General features: G+C 39.5%; 1 protein-coding gene across 7 annotated transcripts in view; it reads left to right on the forward strand.

The window, feature by feature from the left end:
- sema6e (sema domain, transmembrane domain (TM), and cytoplasmic domain, (semaphorin) 6E) overlaps positions 1-15,000 on the forward strand; it is a 147,078-nt gene that overhangs the window by 77,127 nt on the left and 54,951 nt on the right. For 6 of the 7 annotated variants that reach the window (XM_017473054.3, XM_017473044.3, XM_017473091.3 and 3 more), the window contains 2 exons: positions 9,209-9,397; positions 14,180-14,294. In XM_017473054.3, coding sequence (XP_017328543.1) covers positions 9,268-9,397; positions 14,180-14,294 — 245 coding nt within the window. In that variant the 5' untranslated portion in view covers positions 9,209-9,267. The remainder of the gene's footprint in view (positions 1-9,208; positions 9,398-14,179; positions 14,295-15,000) is intronic. The other variant, XM_017473081.3, reaches the window with a different exon arrangement.

A 15,000-nucleotide genomic window follows, 5' to 3' on the forward strand; every position in this document is an offset into this window, starting at 1 on the left:
AAGCATATACTGAATAAATGACTGTAAATGCAGCACCTGGCTTTACACACATTTTTTTTTTTTTTTTTTTTTTTTTTTTGTTCTCTAGTTTGCTACAGGGCTTTTCTCATGCAACAGGCCAAGTACTGTATTTGTGCCCAAGTGCTTCACTCTCCTTGACTATATCAAGAGCTCTCTGAATATTTCATTCCATTAAAAAAAGGCTTGTTGTGTCGAGAGAAAGTGTCAATAACAGTATTATACGGAGTGGAAAGCACTGTAATGGTTCATTTAAGCACTTTTTCATGACTGCAAAGCTTTAATAGAATTCAGATTGGCACTCCCACCTCTTACAGCATCAAGTGATATTTTTTTTTTTTGGATACTTGCAGAATTCCAGAAAAGACTAGCTGCTTGAAGGGGCTGTAGTGACTCTTGAGTGACCTTTCTCCTCCTTTTCCTCCTCCTCCTCGTCAGTTTGTCTAAACCCCAGAGCCAGTGGCGGATACTTTCTCTCCCTGTAGGTTTAGCCGACTGGCATCGATAGCAAGATGACTGTGACCTCGCTGCTATAGACCAGACACACACACACACACACATACACACACACACACAGAGATTGCGAATGGCACAGAAGCCTTCATTTAGAGCTCATGCTTGTGCCGCTGCCCTGATAGAGAAGAGAGAGAGCAATGATGATTCTGACACCATCTATTTGCTCCTAATCCCAAATGAGGCCAAGGATGCTGTCTGTCTGCTGAATTGATTCTCTCTGCACATCCATTACAACAAGTAAACTTACTGTCAGTCACACGGTCTCAACATGCTATTGCAGTTTCTGACCATTTCCAAAGTCTTGCTTTTATCGGCTCTTACACTGCTATTTCCAGGGACATAAAAAAACAAACTCTCTAATACATGGCAAACAATGTAGTCCGATGTTCCGTTTTAGCAAGTAATCTTGAACCTGCAGAATTTCTTCACAAGTAGCTCTTAAGTAACTCTTCTTAAGTAGTATAAAAAGATTTTTCTTTTATCTGAGAATGCCTAATAGAGGCTCTGGGGTGTGGATGTATGAGGTGTGTGTGCATGTGTTTGAACTTGAAGTGGTGATTTTAAAAGCTTTTAATTAGCAATGCCCTCAAACTCTGTGTGTCTGGGATGTTACACTTCTGAAATTTCACATTCTCTTTCGCAGCTGTAGGGGTCGTTCGAAGATAATTGCCCAATGCTGCAAGATCCCAGTTCTAATTTAGTACTCCAGCAGCAGAATGGGCACCCACTGAAATCTAATTAGTAGGTTTTCTGACTGTCTTGGCTGTGAGATGGTTAACGAAATGGCTTAGAGCATTGAGCAGGTGTTCGCACCACCAGCGTTTACCACAGACCCAGAATGCAGGGCCAATCAGTTCACCATAGCTTATTTTAGCTGTCCCTGAGCTGAGATCATATTAAATGGAGGCATAGTCTTGGGTCTGTGTAAAGGAACAGCCATGTCTGACTTTGTGTCTGTGTTGCTGGCAGTTGGGTTCTTTTGATTTGATGATTCTTTGAGACTTGTGTGATGGGTATCATGGGATCAGTCTCTGGCTGCACGCTGACGAACTGACCCACCGTCAGCAGGTTACAACCGCACACTCTGATTAGAGAATACTGCCTTTGTAAAGCTGAATCATAGCCTACCTCTCCTGCCCCTGTTTTTCCTGGAGCTCCTTAACGGTCTGGATTAAATACACAAAGACACGATATATAGAGTTGTTTGTTTCTTAGAAGCTGACTGTATTCTAGATTCTGACATTTTCATTAATACAATTCACATGCTCGAGGAGGGAAATAACTTCGGCCTTGTTTTTAAAGACTCGTGCTTCATTTGCACCTCGGTTTCTCGGCCCAGCTGTTCCTCGGGCTTGCTAATCGGCTTCGGAATGTCATTAAAAAAAGGTCCAATCTGCCAGGCAGTCATTCCATGTGAGGATTTAACGGTGGCAGTAAGATGCGATAATTTGCAATGTAAACCCCCCTCAGACAAAGTTCTTTGGATGCTTATATGCACTATTCCCATTTGTTAGTCGAACAGCCCTTCTCATCTGTCCTTAAGATCTAGAAGCTTCTCAGGGGTACTAGAAGTGTTTGGGGGGGGGTAATTTCTGAAAGCCACTTGCGACAGTGTGCAGTCTTCCCGCAGATAGTCTAGAGGTGGCCCTGTTAATTGGCACAGCTACAAGCCGGTCCTTGCCGCAGTGGCTTGGGGGTAATGGGCCGTGGAGAGCTCACGCACTAACGTGTCTAATCATGTTTGAAATGACACGGGGGCCCTGGGACACATGCCTTCATTAAATGTGGTGATGTATACGAAGGGGGCAGAGAGGAGGACCTAGTCAGGCAAGGGTCCCAAAGCATGTGAGAAGGGAGGCTCTGCTCCCAAGCCAGAGATAATGGAAGTATCAGATCATAGCCGCTTCTCCTGAAATGTCATAATACTCATCATATTTAAATGTGGCCCTTGTGGTTTTAGTCAGTGTAGCAAAGCCAGAGTTGTTACACTAGCCTGATGTAGATCTCTTTAAGATGATCGCATGTGTGCGTTAAAGCACAGGCATTTTCCAGTTATCGGAGTTACTCTGCACAACTAGGGACGTGTCAGACAAGAGAGACACACCTGACGGCCTAAGTGCAGCCACAAGCCTCGGCATTTCCAAATGAATGTCACATAATCAATCCAGAACCCCGGAGGCTCTCTATCCTCAGACTCTAAACAGCTAATGCCCAGATATCCTCCACTGCATGGGCTTGCCTTGTTCCCCTAACAACAGCTGTCAGCTTGTCAGCGCCTCATATTTGGCCAAACAGTTTTTTAAATCCCGACTGATTACAGATTGGTGAGACTTTTCAAGGACATGGTGTACAAGTCAAGCAAGCAGATTGTTTTGGGGGAGTACATGTGGGACTGTGTGTGTGTGTGGAGAGCCTCTGTTAGTGATAATAGTGTTGTGGTGTATGGGTTTTACAGTTTTGGGTTTCTTGTTTTGCTTCTGCTGTTCATTTTGTGACCTGCTTTGGAGGATGTGGCCTCATGTCTTGGTCTCATGGTGTGCCAAAACACTTTCAACCAAGTTTAAATTTAAATTTTGAGCTCTTTGAGTTTGCGGTTATCAGCAGCAATAATAAGACACATTAAAATATTGTATTACTTATTTGTGTAGCTTATAGAAAGCGTAAACTTTTAATTGATCCCACATTCATGGCTGTGAGTCAAAGGAGGCATCCATTTTTGCCTGCATATTTCCAATATGAGTGATTTTTTTTTCTTTTCCCCATGTCTGGACTTTAGTAAGACTTGTTCAGTTTATGTCTATACGCCTAAGTTAGTTAGATTCCAGCATTTTTATTTTTGAGTAAAAATTTGTACATTTCTGGGGGCACTTTTTTTTTTCTCACATTTTGCCTACTGACAGTTGCAGAGTTACAGCTACTGAATTTAGAAAAAGATCAGTAAGACTTGTAGTATAGTAATTGTTGAATGACATTAAGGATTTGAGATAATTAGTGTCTTTCAGGAGGTGTTAAACAAGGGGAAAATTTTTATGTAAATCACTTCGCAGTTTAAGATTTAATGTCAGACTAAACAAGAAAAGTGCAATATGCACAAAAGTTTTTGGACATCACACCCATATTTGCTTATTGAACATTCCATTCCAGATTTAGTTTCCCCTTTGCTATTATAATAACCTCCACTGTTCTGGAAAGGATTTCCACTAGATTTTGGAGTGGGGTGTGGGGGTTTTTCCGTTCAGCCACATGAGCATTAATGAGGTCAGGCACTGATGTTGGTTAAGGAGGCCTGGGGCGCACAGTGTTCTAGTTCATCCCAAAGGTGTTCAGTGGGGTTGAGGTTAGGGCTCTGTGCAGGATACTCGAGTTCTTCCACTCCAACCTTGGCTGAAACAGGCTTGAGCCCCTTAGTTCCAGTGAAGGGAATTGTAATGTTAGAGCATATGTAGACATTCTATACAATTGTGTGCTTCCAACTGTGTGGCAACAGTCAGTTTGAGGAAGGCCTACATATGGGTGTGGAGGCCAGGTGTGCACCAACTTTTGGCCTACAAGGACGTAAACATATCTAAATAATCTTTGAGTTGTACATGGCCTCATCTTAGTGCATGGCTTATCACATCCACATGACTTTACAAATGAAACTGAACCTGAATCCAAATGTTTGATTTCTCAGGATGTCTCACCGACACGATTAGGAATTTAACTGAGCTGAGCCTGGAGTTGTTCAGAGTGACTGTAGTGATGGAGGCATGAGAGTGAGCAGCGAGGGGAAGTAATTAAGGCCAAATCCATTTAGGTCATTTAATTAACCAAGTGACAAGTCCACTAGCTTCTGGAGCCTATCAGTGCTAGAATCAGTCTCCAGTGCTGAGTGAGGGCCCTTATTGGGTATCTATTAATGACTGTGGAAATGCTCTGCGGCAAAGGCTGACGTTATAGAAAGTACCGGGAAGTACTTGGGAACTTGACATTTGGTTAAAAAAAAGTTGATGGGAAATTTTAGGACGTTGTTCACGTAACATTTTTCCCTGTATGAAGCCACAATTTTCAACATATAACGCCACAAATGAACAAATATCTAGCATTAAGCTGAATCATTGATCTGCTTAAGATCTTTCAGATCAGTGTCATATTGTTGATGACTACCAGTGCAGTGTTGGTAAGTCTCTCTCTCTCTCTCTCTCTCTCTCTCTCTCTCTCTCTCTCTCTCTCTCTCTCTCTCTCTCACACACACTCTCTCCCTCTCTCATTCTCACACTCTTTTGATCACAAGATGTTATTGCGATGGAGCAGAACCAGTGTGTCTGCTGTACTCTATAATAAATAATAAATAGCTCACAAAAAGACATTATTGTGGTAGAGCATGTGGCAGTGCTGCATAATTGCTGTTTGTTTGTGTTCATGTGGAATGGTCCTTACTGCTTTGTGCAACGGTGGTGTGCACGTGTGTGAGAGAACATGAAAGGGCATGTATTTTGTACCATGTGTCAGTGCAGAGCCCGGAGCCCAGACTGTTAGTCTGATAAGGCAAGTGACAAGCAAATCCTTGACAAAGAGCATCTCAGCCCTTGCTTAATGTGTCCTGTAACCTTTCATTAGCCTTTAGTCTGTGCTGAAGCAGGGGGTCTGGATGTGTGTGTGTATAGCTTGTGTAGAATGCATGTGTGTGTAAGTTATATACTTCATACTTTACATGCTTTTCTTATAACCTCAGAATCAGTGATTTTCTGAGCTTGTAAAAATATTTTACCGGTAATTATAAGAGGGGAAAAGCACAAAAAAGGTTTGTTATATTTGTTTTGTTTTATTTATTTAGTGACGTTAACCTCAGATTTATATATTTCAGTAGTATTCAGTAATATTTTAGGCCGCTGGAAAAGACTGTGAGTATCTTTCCAAAAACACAGTGTTATTATTTGAGTGTAAAAAGCCCAAGCATGTGTAAGGACAGATACTGTATATTTATGCAAATATATTTAATACATTATTCCCACAGTGTCAGGATTTTTTTCCAGCTGAAATAACAGAATTGGGGTGAAGCATGTTAGCTAGCTGAAACTGTAGAACAGGGTTTTAATTCAGCTTGGGTATATATTTAAAAAAAAAAAAAAAAAGACAGACATAAAGGATAATGTTTTAATGACTTGTGATGATCTAACAAAATTAGTATGTATATTTACTGACCGAATTATACGTGTGTGTGTGTGTGTATGTATGTGTATATATATATATATATATATATATATATATATATATATATATATATATATATATATATATATATATATATATATGTGTATATTGTGGAAATACAGAATTTGTAATACATAAATGTCGACCTTCTGAAAAGTATGTTAATTTATGCACTCAGTACTTGGTCAGGGATCCTTTTGCATGAATTACTGCATCAATGCAGCGTGGCATGGAGGCAATCAGCCTGTGGCACTGCTGAGGTGTTATGGAAGCCCAGGTTGCTTTGATAGCGGCCTTCAGCTCATCTGTATTGTTGGGTCTGGTGTCTCTCATAGATTCTCAATGGGGTTCAGGTCAGGCGAGTTGGCTGGCCAATCAAGCACAGTAATACCATGGTCAGCAAACTAATTACTAGTAGTTTTGGCACTGTGGGCAGTCCAAGTCCTGCTGGAAAAGGAAATCAGCATCTCCATAACGCTCGTCAGCAGATGGAAGCATGCAGTGCTCTAAAATCTCCTGGTAGACGCTGCACTGACTCTCGACTTGAGAAAACACAGTGGACCAACACCAGCAGATGACATGACACCCCAAATCATCACTGACTGTGGAAACTTCACACTGGAATTCAAGCACCTTGGATTCTGTGCCTCTCCACTCTTCCTCCAGACTCTGGGACCTTGCTTTCCAAATGAAATGCAAAATTTACTTTCATCTTCCCCATGATTGTGGTTGTGTACTGAATCAGACTGAGAGATTAAAGTCTCAGGAAACCTTTACAGGTGTTTTGAGTTAATTATCTGATCTGATTAGAGCTCTTCTCAGGTCGACATTTCTGTATTATAAATTCTTCATTGTAATGTTTTGAGATACTGGATTTCCATGAGCTGTATGCCGTAATTATCAAGATTCAAACAAAAAAGGCTTGAAATATTTCAGTTTATGTGTAACGAATCTATTAAATGGAATGTATGAAAGTTCCACTTTTTGAATTAAATTACGGAAAAAATAAACGTACGTGTGTGTAAGTATGTATGTATTTGTGTGTGTGTGTATGTATATATGCATATGTGTGTATGTATGTGTGTGTGTGTGTGTGTGTGTGTATGTGTATATATATATATATATATATATATATATATATATATATATATATATATATATATATATATATATATATATATATATATATATATATATATCTCTCAATCACTTGTTAAAGCGGCCCGTCACGCTATATACAAGTATGTGCAAATGCGTTCTCCTAGAAGTAAACAAAACTGAGTGCGTATCTCCTAGTATATGACCATGACAAGATTGGAATATCTGTAGGCATGTGTATTTGTATATGGGTGGGTATGTAAATGTGTGTATGTGTGCACGCGCATGCTAACATTGACGATAATTCATGAAATAAAAGCAGCAGACATCCACATTTTCAGTTTACAGCCATGCGATCATTATTTGACCGTGCTGCTAAATGCTTGCCTCGCTGTGGAATGTGAATGAGGGTGGAACGTATGAATATTGATAACAGTGCATAATTGTGTTGACCGAGTCTGTGATCCAATTCGATCTCTGTATGAGAGTTGGCATCTCAGCCTGTCCTATTCTCCCTTCCAAATCTTCAGCCTGTCATTAATATGTAAAGAGGAAAATGTTTCATTTTTTTTAAAGACACTTTCATGCAGGTTAGCTGTAGTTTGTTTACTAAGGAGCAGCTTCCTGCTGTCCGTCTGGCTGTCCAATTAGCCTGCAGAGTAAACAAGGCATAGCATTAGCATTTCAGCTCAATCTTCATCTGACACAAACACTCAGTCACTCATAAATAATCCAACTGGAGGGAAATGCAGCTCAAATGTACGCTGTATCAGACAGCTGGGCCTTTTTTTTTTTTTTTTTTTTTTTTTTTTTTAATAACTTGAATCTCTCTTCACCCCTGGCCTTTTTTTTTTTTTTTTAAATCTGTTTGAAAATGAGATTTTCATATGTCCCTTCTGGCCTTGTCAGATTTGGCAGAGACAGGTGCTATCCCAGCAGCCTTTGTTGTTAATTGTGTTACGTCACCTATGAAAGACTGAGGTGTTGGAGTCAATGAGCCAGGTGTCCATTCGGTCAGTAGTCTCGCACCCCTTTTTCTCGGAGCTATCTTTCTCCAAGTTATCTCTTAAGCGATCTCAAAGCTGTGGCTGATAACAGTTATCACAGCTGTTCTCCTCATGGGGCCAAGTCTCAGGATGAAACTTCTCAATGCACTGCCATGAGGGCCTCTGGTGGCTCCCTAACCTCCACTTTACTCAGGATGACATTCTGCAAATGACACCGAATCAAAAACTAAGCTTGGAAAAAAAAAACATGGTCGTGTATGGGAAAGCCTCTCCTAAGATTTTCTGTCAAAGTAGTAGTTTAACAATGCAGCAAGAAGTGCACTTCAAGTACCCGGTTGATGCACTTATTCAACCGAAAAAGCGAAGTGTGTCACAGCATTGCTTACGTAGCGGAAGAGCGGAGCTACCAGGAGCTGACGCTGGCACAGATTTGCTCAGGGGAAAAAAAGGAGGGTGAAAACTTCAGTAAATTAATTTCTTCATTTTACTGATTGTTACCTTGGTACGGTGAAATTCATTTTCATGGACTAGCGGCGTCGCATTCCGAGCGTTTGACATCAAGCGGCTTATACTTCCGGTTAGCAAAAACCCACTAGTCTTCCATTTGAGATGACACTACCTTTCTAAATTTCGTGCAGTAGACGATGGAGTGCATAGTGTAAGTGTATAGCGTGTAGTACATCATTTGGGACACAGCCTTTTTTCATATAATAAGGCGATATGAGCTCATTTTGTTTTTATAATCAAATACCACAGTTAAGGATTGCCTTAAATGAAGACCTCTATTACGATTATATGATCATTACAAAATAAGACTGTCCACGATCATCCCACTTGGGGAGATCCACTTCACTGCACTCCCACCAGTTTAACTCCTGGGGTTTTTTTCTGTTTTGTTTTGTTTTGTTTTAACTTGCTGAAGAAGAAAAAACTATCTTTCAAAAGAAAAGTATAGTGTAGATTACTAGGTTGAAGCTCCTGCAACATGTGTGGATGGTTTCAATCTGATTATATGGGAGTATTTGAGTATTCTGTCTGGACTTTTAATGAGCAGAATCACTTCTTCAATCTTTTATTCTCTCCTGTCAGACATCTAATTAAACTTTATTTCACTGATGCAGAGAAGATTATATATCATCTTCTGCACCGCTCTCAGAGTGTCATATTGTCATGCTGTTGCACCTACCATTACTCAATATACAAAACGAAGCCATCCATGGCATACGCCTACTTCTTCACACACATTTTATATATATCTAAAGTGGTGGGTGACTCCATACAATCTCCTGTCCTGCAGTACATACTATATCAGCCTTTTCTATCATGGTGTTTAGGTCAGTTTTTTTAATCTCATGTTCTCTGTGTGTTTCTTTCAGGTGGAAGGAAGTCCGCTGTGGGTCATGCTGTGGGTCTGAGCGCTGTAGTTGGTGCTGAAATGCGGTTGGTTTTTGGGTTGCGGCCCCTGCTGGCCCTGACCCTTAGCCTCACTGGCCTGTTACTGCTGTCCAATGTTGCCACGCCCTTTCCCCAGGACCTGGAGCCAATCAGCATAGTTGGGAGTGAGTGTGAGTATTAAAAACTCATTCTTAGGATTTTCTGGATTTTGTACCATAAACACGGTTGTATAATTTAATTACGTACTTTTCAGAAGTGGGCAGTTTTTCAAAATGTTGTGCAACTCAGTTGGAGTTAGATGTATTAGATATTAGATTGTATAAAACATACACCTTTGTCAGCGTTTTACGTTTTTATTTTTTATTTTAGATCTTTCATCTTTACTGTTTTTGCAAGGTCTGTGCTATTTACTAGTTTTCTTGTCGAAAGTAGCCAAAACAAGATGAATTGAATTTCATGTCCTGTGTTCTATAAATCGGAGAATATGTGAAACGTTCTCAAACACTTAAAAGTGGTCAGCTTGCCAAACAATCAGCACTTGGCAGGTAGGTAGTGTTCCCACGCCAAACACATAAATAACCAGGAGCTCCAGTTATAGCTGATCCACAGTCACAGCATACATATCAGCTTATCGATGAGTAAGGAACACTCGTAGTTAGGACGATGGTTCAGTGGTTTTATATTGACAGTCGGCCATCACGATTGTCTAAGCTAATGAAATTTGATAGTCTTAAGCTGTCAGGAGCAATATAGCTAATCTCAAAATAAAATAAAATCTCATATATAATATATCTCATATATCTCTCATATAAAATCTCAAGCTAGAAGTCCCTGAATATTTGGGATGAGGACAACACAAAAAAAATCAAAGGTCCATGTGGAGAGTGTCTACAAATAACAAAATCTAGATGATCTGTTTTAAGCAATAAAACGCAATGAGGTCCAGGGAACTTACAGGTTACTATACATGAAGGGAAGAAGAGAAGACCCAGAAGCACTGAGACACTGGCAAACATAGCTGGGGCTAATAAAGCTCTTCAAGCAAACCGCACGTGTAATGAAGCCCATTTATCAGCTGTTTGCACCTGTGTGTGCACGTGCACGCATACGAGTGCTTGTGCATGTGTGTGTGCTGCAGGCTCACAGGGGTAGCCATTACTTATACAAATTCTCTGACCTGTACAGGGATCCTGCTAAAAGCATGCACTAATTAAAAGCTGCTGTTTACACCTTTCGGTGATTTAGAGACGTCTCTGGTGGAAGAATATTACCGCAAGCATATCAGACATCTCTCCTGATTAATTTGATGGTTGCGAGGATAAACAGAGGAAAACTAGTCACTGCGTAAGGTGCTGTGGCTGTCTACTATTACTCATCCACACACCTGCAATGTTAACAGGGACAAGATGATAAAGCAGGTCTGTAGGTCTTTAGACACATGCCGGTTAACCATGAAATAATTGGCTTTAGCTTGATTAAAACTTTACTAAGACCTTGTTTAAGAGTACAGATATGAAGACTTTTTTTAATGAATAACAAGATTGCATGTACATTTTCATGTACAGTTATTTCAATGTTAACCTTTAGAGCCACATATTCATTATGTAATCAGTGACCTGACATAATGTTGGCTAAAGAAACACAGAGAGACATGGCTTTAGGCAAATATTAGCTTCACTGTGATAACATAGAAGTCAACAGTAATGCATTACAAAACCACCGACTGATCTACTGACCTACACCAGTAATATTTAAGAATATTGAAGTCTCTGTGACATTGTGAATAAAATGTCTTCATGTGATTCATTTATACGCTATCTTGTAGACTTCTTAGTATTACAAATACTCTATTAAAGTACAAACTTCACTGTTCGCAACACTGACAGTAATCATTGCAGTCACATTGAACTCATTTTAGGTAATGGGCCACATTACACTTGGTCCAATGTCAAGTGGGCAGGACCAGAAGATTCAGTTTGGTAGATGAATAAAACAGCAACAACTCTTAAATGTTATCTGAATCTGAAAGATTCATTCTGGGCACACAACCAGCCTTCCTTTGGAAACGGGAACATTTTGTCAGTAGTTTAGTTTATGCTCATAAGATTATTTCCATAATTGATAGAGACTAGGCCTTTTTTTTAATATTTCAATTCAGTTGAGGGCTCGGATTAGAACCTTTTATTGGGCCGGCCTCAGCCCGCAGGCTGCATGTTTGATACCCATGCCTTAGGTGAAAGATTTGGTCTCAAGTTAGCTTTAAGTGTCAAGTCAATGTGGCCGCTGACAATGTAGTTAACCATCTAAGGGCCTATTTACATTGCAGCACAAAGTGGGGTTTATGGCCAAGCTTGATGCTGTGCATCAGCGAAGCTTCAGGTAAACACTGAGGTATATGCTGAAGTGATGTGACCCTTATTCTGCAGGTTTTTTTTAATCCATGAATTAATAGCACAATTGCCTCAAATGCATTTGAAATTGAATCAATAATTTTCTTTTAAGTGATATAGCGTAAACAATTTCACAAGTAGTGCTATTCACTTCTGTAATGTTCCCTCTGATAAAACTCTCGCATCCGAACAGCTGTAAATTACCAGTACAAGTGGACCCCCCCCAACACCCCATTAATCAACAATAATGATTACATTATTGTATCACAAATTTATTTACAGAAAACTAAAGGTGTTGTGGCCAAGCAGTAAAGAGAAAGTATGTATGTGTTGTAAGCTATGGCAGCACAATTTATATATATATATATATATATATATATATATATATATATATATATATATATATATAAAAAATTATTATTGGTATTGCTAGAATTGTTGGTATCAACAATAATCAAGTTCATGTGTTGTGGTTCAGTACATGTGCTTAATACCAACGAGGGAAAACGCTTCAGAAATGCTTTCGGTGTGAATGAACTTGGTTTAAACTTCTTTATAGTTTCCCCTAGCACTTTTCAAAACAAAATTACACCCATGCTGTTTTCTAGTATTATTCCTACAGTATAAGGTTTTTTTTTTGTTTGTTTGTTTTTTTTTGGCTTCTTTGCTTTACATTCTCTGTATGTTCTGGTTGGGTATATGTGCCCTGTAGTGTACACGCTCACGTTACATGCACCTATGAAGGGAGACACCTATGCAGCTGCAGAAGTATAAACCACACCTTAGCACCTACAAGAAGGTATTGAAACTAGAGTAAGTAAACAAGAAAGAGAAAGAAGATAGCACCGGAAAGTGATTGAAATACTAGACAGATAGCTAGGTTTATAAACTAATACACAAACCTTTTGGTAAATGAAATGCCTGATACATACTTCCTAACTGGGTGGATACAAGTTGTAAAGCCAGTTGGCTGGGTATAATTTTAGGCTGCTCAGAGAAACAACTGTAGAATATCTTACTAGTTCAGCAAGAAAAACATCAACTCAACATCACTTCTGAGTCAATTTAAGTTCCAAAGCATTTTACCACCTCTTATCCTCATTTTACCTCACACGTACCACTTACCCTTTTTATTTGCTGGCTCTCAGTTGAGCCTGGAAATGCCTCGGAGAATAATGGATGGCCAGTTCAGAGTTTACTCTGTTCTTCTGGCTCAACAGTGGCTTCAGTACAATGTAAATATAATCCACTTCATTTAACAAGTCTGAATGAATATTCTAGGCTTTCTAGGATTAACACAATTGACATTTAGACTCTTTTTATTCTATTGACTGTCTAAGGCCACTTCTTTATTTTTTTTTAACACGCATTTAATCATGCTATTTAAAATCTCTTCTGACAAACAGAAACAAAAAAACAAAATCAAGACTGCTGATTTAACTCTGAGTCATGAGATAGAAGAGTGGATATTTAAGTACAGATTTAAATGTCTGCCACTGCAGGGAGCCTAGATAACCACAGTCTCCATGTAACTACACATTGTCCAGGGGGAAGTGGTTAAATGATTTCTTTGTGGGGTTTTTTTTTTCCTGTATGTTTTTGTGCCAGAGTGAGAATACTGGCTGTACTGTGATCAGTGGTGAGCGTGCCGAGATCAGATGATGTTTGCTGTGCAAACATGAGAAGGAAATGTCCTGCTGCATTTAAACCCCGAGTTGTTTTTTTCCCTCATCGTGTTATACCATGCAGTACCTTTTCATTGAAGGAGTCAAACCCACCACTGCCTACATCTGCAGTATTCCTGTCTTTGGAGTTTCAATATGCTAAAATTATACATAACCAAACTTCTCAGTACCGTATCTCTTGGAATTGTTAATGGAAAAATCAGTAAAGCATCGTGTGACAATGTTATCACACAATGCTGAGGTTTTCTGTGTAGGATACATTGCGTTCTGCTTCCTTGCATGGTAAATGGCATGTGCAAAAATGGGATGCTGAGAAGGCCCTAACTCACCTTTCACAGCCCAGCACTGCTGGCTAAATGAAGTCATCACTTTGCGCTGACAGATTGGACGTGCAGACTGAATTTACTCTGCCCAGAAGGGCCTGAGGCTTTCTCAGACCTCACTGTTAAATAATGAATAAAGGATATCCTGAATGAGGAATTGCTTTTCTTTGAGCCTGAGTGTTCTCAAGAGGATTATTTTTAATAAAGCTCTGCTGAGTGGAATGAGTATTAATATCTTAGACTATAGACTTACATCTTGTATAATTAGTTTTGGCTTACATGAATGAAAGCTTTTACTTGTTTGTTCTAAACATATCAGGTATAGCTGTTATTGAAAACCATTGATTACTCCTCAGAGCGCTTAGTTCTGCCTTTTTAATCTTGCACTCATGCTCTCTCTCTCTCTCTCTCTCTCTCTCTCTCTCTCTCTCTCTCTCTCTCTCTCTCTCTCTCTCTCTCTCTCTCTCTCTCTCTCTCTCTCTCTCTCTCTCTCTCTCTCTCTCTCTCTCTCTCTCTCTAAATTTCCCTACCTCTATATATCTCTCGCTCTACAGACTCCTACCTGTACCCTGGTTTCCAGGGCAACATGTCGGATAATGACACGGTGAGGCTCGGTCTGGACTTCCAGAGAATGTTGCGCATAAACCACATGCTGTACATTGCTGCCAGGTCAGTCTGTCTTCACCAGTACCACCAAGTTTATGCTGCTTTCCATCTTTGCCCATTAAGTAGAATGATTTTGACCTTTCTCAACCCCCTGTAGATGGTGGAGCTCACATCTCACATCTGTACTTAATCTGAGAGACATGTGATGAACGTATAATCTTAACCTATTTAACTGCAAATGGGTTTCCTCAGCACCGCGAGTACACGGTTTAGTCCATAGGCAGCTCTTCATTGGAAATGTTGGTGAAAATGTGCGTTTTTGTGTTTGATGGGATACAAAATCCAACGGTTGATCAATTTGACCCAATTATATAAAAATTATTTAGAAAGATACAGTAACCTGTGGTAGTGCAGGCGTACTAAAATGTCATTAATGGACCCTTTAAACATTAAAACTACCAGAAGGTGTGGTGGCCTCGGAAAACCAATTTCCGTTACAATTTCTACTATATGAAATGTTGAAGAATTATTATTATTATTATTAGTAGTAGTAGTAGTAGTAGTAGTAGTATTTCAAAAGGATATATAGCATTATTTCACTCCCAAAAATGAAAAGGGGGAAAATTTAAAGATTCCATTCTGACTTCACTTTGGAGATTTTGACAACCGGTTTCTAATTATAAACTGAATTGTTTTGGCTTCTATCAGTATAGCTACTGTACATAGATATCCAACAGCTTGATGAAAGCATGACATTCATTGCAAAGCA

Source organism: Ictalurus punctatus, chromosome 1 (genome assembly GCF_001660625.3).
Source record: "Ictalurus punctatus breed USDA103 chromosome 1, Coco_2.0, whole genome shotgun sequence".
Classification (NCBI taxonomy): domain Eukaryota; kingdom Metazoa; phylum Chordata; class Actinopteri; order Siluriformes; family Ictaluridae; genus Ictalurus; species Ictalurus punctatus.